A 5,000-nucleotide genomic window follows, 5' to 3' on the forward strand; every position below is an offset into this window, starting at 1 on the left:
GTCGGACCAGGTTAGGTTTATTCACGCCGGACCAGGTTAGGTTTATTCACGCCGGACCAGGTTAGGTTTATTCACGTTGGACCAGGTTAGGTTTATTCACGTCGGACCAGGTTGGGTTCGTCCACGTCGGACCAGGTTAGGTTTATTCACGTCGGACCAGGTTAGGTTTATTCACGTCGGACCAGGTTGGGTTCGTCCACGTCGGACCAGGTTAGGTTTATTCACGTCGGACCAGGTTGGGTTTATTCACGTCGGACCAGGTTAGGTTTATTCACGTCGGACCAGGTTGGGTTCGTCCACGTCGGACCAGGTTAGGTTTATTCACGTCGGACCAGGTTAGGTTTATTCACGTCGGACCAGGTTAGGTTTATTCACGTCGGACCAGGTTAGGTTTATTCACGTCGGACCAGGTTAGGTTCGTCCAGGTCGGACCAGGTTAGGTTTATTCACGTCGGACCAGGTTAGGTTTATTCACGTCGGACCAGGTTAGGTTTATTCACGTCGGACCAGGTTAGGTTTATTCACGTCGGACCAGGTTAGGTTTATTCACGTCGGACCAGGTTAGGTTTATTCACGTCGGACCAGGTTAGGTTCGTCCAGGTCGGACCAGGTTAGGTTCGTCCAGGTCGGACCAGGTTAGGTTCGTCCAGGTCGGACCAGGTTAGGTTCGTCCAGGTCGGACCAGGTTAGGTTTATTCACGTCGGACCAGGTTAGGTTTATTCACGTCGGACCAGGTTAGGTTTATTCACGTCGGACCAGGTTAGGTTCGTCCAGGTCGGACCAGGTTAGGTTCGTCCAGGTCGGACCAGGTTAGGTTCGTCCAGGTCGGACCAGGTTAGGTTTATTCACGTCGGACCAGGTTAGGTTTATTCACGTCGGACCAGGTTAGGTTTATTCACGTCGGACCAGGTTAGGTTCGTCCAGGTCGGACCAGGTTAGGTTCGTCCAGGTCGGACCAGGTTAGGTTCGTCCAGGTCGGACCAGGTTAGGTTCGTCCAGGTCGGACCAGGTTAGGTTTATTCACGTCGGACCAGGTTAGGTTTATTCACGTCGGACCAGGTTAGGTTTATTCACGTCGGACCAGGTTAGGTTTATTCACGTCGGACCAGGTTAGGTTTATTCACGTCGGACCAGGTTGGGTTTATTCACGTCGGACCAGGTTAGGTTTATTCACGTCGGACCAGGTTGGGTTTATTCACGTCGGACCAGGTTAGGTTTATTCACGTCGGACCAGGTTGGGTTTATTCACGTCGGACCAGGTTAGGTTTATTCACGTCGGACCAGGTTGGGTTCGTCCACGTCGGACCAGGTTAGGTTTATTCACGTCGGACCAGGTTAGGTTTATTCACGTCGGACCAGGTTGGGTTTATTCACGTCGGACCAGGTTAGGTTTGTCCAGGTTGGACCAGGTTAGGTTTATTCACGTCGGACCAGGTTAGGTTTGTCCAGGTCGGACCAGGTTAGGTTTGTCCAGGTCGGACCAGGTTAGGTTTGTCCAGGTTGGACCAGGTTAGGTTTATTCACGTCGGACCAGGTTAGGTTTTTCTATCTCTACCAGATGATGAATTTCTTTGAAGGGGGGGTGATGAGCGTTTAGTGATGGAGGAGGGAGGCGACGATGTCATTATTTCAATAGGTGTCCCCCTGATGAGGTGACAATAGGGTCAGTGGGGTCATAACATACATTACATTTGATATAACCCCTGGGGGTGGGCCGTAACAGTTCAGAGCAGGCCAGGGCCCTGACCTAAACTTTGTGAATACAGGCCCTGACCTAAGCGTTGTGAATACAGGCCCTGACCTACGCGTTGTGAATACAGGCCCTGACCTAAGCTTTGGGAATACAGGCCCTGACCTAAGCTTTGGGAATACAGGCCCTGACCTAAGCTTTGGGAATACAGGCCCTGACCTAAGCTTTGGGAATACAGGCCCTGACCTAAGCTTTGGGAATACAGGCCCTGACCTAAGCTCTGGGAATACAGGCCCTGACCTAAGCTTTGGGAATACAGGCCCTGACCTAAGCTCTGGGAATACAGGCCCTGACCTAAGCTTTGGGAATACAGGCCCTGACCTAAGCTTTGGGAATACAGGCCCTGACCTAAGCTTTGGGAATACAGGCCCTGACCTAAGCTTTGGGAATACAGGCCCTGACCTAAGCTTTGGGAATACAGGCCCTGACCTAAGCTTTGGGAATACAGGCCCTGACCTAAGCTTTGGGAATACAGGCCCTGACCTAAGCTTTGGGAATACAGGCCCTGACCTAAGCTTTGGGAATACAGGCCCTGACCTAAGCTCTGGGAATACAGGCCCTGACCTAAGCTTTGGGAATACAGGCCCTGACCTAAGCTCTGGGAATACAGGCCCTGACCTAAGCTTTGGGAATACAGGCCCTGACCTAAGCTTTGGGAATACAGGCCCTGACCTAAGCTTTGTGAATACAGGCCCTGACCTAAGCTTTGTGAATACAGGCCCTGACCTAAGCTTTGGGAATACAGGCCCTGACCTAAGCTTTGGGAATACAGGCCCTGACCTAAGCTTTGGGAATACAGGCCCTGACCTAAGCTTTGGGAATACAGGCCCTGACCTAAGCTCTGGGAATACAGGCCCTGACCTAAGCTCTGGGAATACAGGCCCTGACCTAAGCCTTGGGAATACAGGCCCTGACCTACGCGTTGTGAATACAGGCCCTGACCTACGCGTTGTGAATACATGCCCTGACCTAAGCGTTGTGAATACAGGCCCTGACCTAAGCTTTGGGAATACAGGCCCTGACCTAAGCTTTGGGAATACAGGCCCTGACCTAAGCTTTGGGAATACAGGCCCTGTGGCAGTAAAACAAGAGAAAGACACTTCATTATTGTGAAAGTGTACACACACACACACACACACACACACACACACACACACCACTATATAGTTAGTTTCATGATGTGTGTGTATTAGTAGCCGGGAGCCAAGCAGGTAGAACCCTCTTGTACAGGATGACCCATTCTGTCTTACTGTACGGTGGTGTGGTGTACACTGCATCTCAACAGGGCTGTAGTAAAGCTAACTGACATGTTCCTGGAGGTATATACTTGATCAGAAACCACTGATCTTGACCTAATGCTATAACAATAAGACTCTGTGGCTGGGGTTAAATATGCTATGAACAGTGTTGATGTGGTGAAACGGGCTCCTGAAACACTACGATGTAACACAACACATTTACATTTGAGTCATTTAGCAGACGCTCTTATCCACAGCGACTTACAGTAGTGAATAATGCATACATTTCATTTCATGCATTTACATTTTTTATTATTTTTTTTTTTTTGTACTGGTCCCCCGTGGGAATCGAACCCACAACCCTGGCGTTGCACACACCATGCTCTACCAACTGAGCCACAGGGAAGACACCTCTATAGATTGGTACCGTGTGTTTATCAGTGTACTCTGGAAACCATTCCTTCTAAACGCTTTCTTCTTCGTCTTTCAGGATGTCAGAAAGCAAGTGGCTCCTCTGCTAAAGAGCTTCCAGGGAGAGGTAAGTGTGTGTCCGTGTGTGTCCCCGTGTGTGTGTGTCCCCGTGTGTGTGTGTCCCCGTGTGTGTGTGTGTCCCCGTGTGTGTGTGTGTGTCCCCGTGTGTGTGTGTGTCCCCGTGTGTGTGTGTGTGTCCCCGTGTGTGTGTGTCCCCGTGTGTGTGTGTCCCCGTGTGTGTGTCCGTGTCCTCTTGTATTTCAGTACATAGATGTTACAGGTCGACCGATTTATGATTTTTCAACACCGATACCGATTATTGGAGGACCAAAAAAGCCGATACCGATTAATCGGACGATTTTTAAAATGTAGAAATTAAAAAATAAAATAAAAACATTGATTTGTAATAATGACAATTACAACAATACTGAATGAACACTTATTTTAACTTAATATAATACATCCATAAAATCAATTTAGCCTCAAATAAATAATGAAACATGTTTAAATAATGCAAAACAAAGTGTTGGAGAAGAAAGTAAAAGTGCAATATGTGCCATGTAAGAAAGCTAACGTTTAAGTTCCTTGCTCAGAACATGAGAACATATGAAAGCTGGTGGTTCCTTTTAACATGAGTCTTCAATATTCCCAGGTAAGAAGTTTTAGGTTGTAGTTATTATAGGAATTATAGGACTATTTCTCTCTCTACGATTTGTATTTCATATACCTTTGACTATTGGATGTTCTTATAGGCACTATAGTATTGCCAGTGTAACAGTATAGCTTCCGTCCCTCTCCTCGCTCCTACCTGGGCTCAAACCAGGAACACATCGACAACAGCCACCCTCGAAGCAGCGTTACCCATGCAGAGCAAGGGGAACAACTACTCCAAGTCTCAGAGCGAGTGACGTTTGAAACGCTATTAGCGCGCACCCGCTAACTTGCTAGCCATTTCATATCGGTTACACCAGCCTAATCTTGGGAGTTGACAGGCTTGAAGTCATAAACAGCGCAATGCTTGAAGAATTGCGAAGGGCTGCTGGCAAAACACACGAAAGTGCTATTTTGAATGAATGCTTACGACCCTGCTGCTGCCTACCATCGCTCAGTCAGACTGCTCTATCAAATCATAGACTTAATTATAACATAATAACACACAGAAACACGAGCCTTAGGTCATTAATATGGTCGAATCCGGAAACTATCATTTCGAAAACAAAACGTTTATTCTTTCAGTGAAATACGGAACCGTTCCGTATTTTATCTAACGGTGGCATCCCCAAGTCTAAATATTGCTGTTACATTGCACAACCTTCAATGTTATGTCATAATTACGTAAAATTCTGGCAAATTAGTTCGCAACAAGCCAGGCGGCCCAAACTGTTGCATATACCCTGACTGCATGCAATGAACGGAAGAGAAGTGACACAATTTCACCTGGTTAATATTGCCTGCTAACCTGGATTTCTTTTAGCTAAATATGCAGGTTTAAAAATATATACTTCTGTGTATTGATTTGAAGAAAGGCATTGATGTTTAT

General features: G+C 47.4%; 1 protein-coding gene across 4 annotated transcripts in view; it reads left to right on the plus strand.

The window, feature by feature from the left end:
- LOC106613316 (protein CASP) overlaps window positions 1–5,000 on the plus strand; it is a 179,852-nt gene that overhangs the window by 49,802 nt on the left and 125,050 nt on the right. For all 4 annotated transcript variants that reach the window (XM_045724853.1, XM_045724854.1, XM_045724855.1 and 1 more), the window contains exon 3: window positions 3,480–3,527. In XM_045724853.1, the coding sequence (XP_045580809.1) occupies window positions 3,480–3,527 (48 nt within the window). The remainder of the gene's footprint in view (window positions 1–3,479; window positions 3,528–5,000) is intronic.

This window comes from Salmo salar, chromosome ssa09 (assembly GCF_905237065.1).
Source record: "Salmo salar chromosome ssa09, Ssal_v3.1, whole genome shotgun sequence".
NCBI classification, from domain to species: domain Eukaryota; kingdom Metazoa; phylum Chordata; class Actinopteri; order Salmoniformes; family Salmonidae; genus Salmo; species Salmo salar.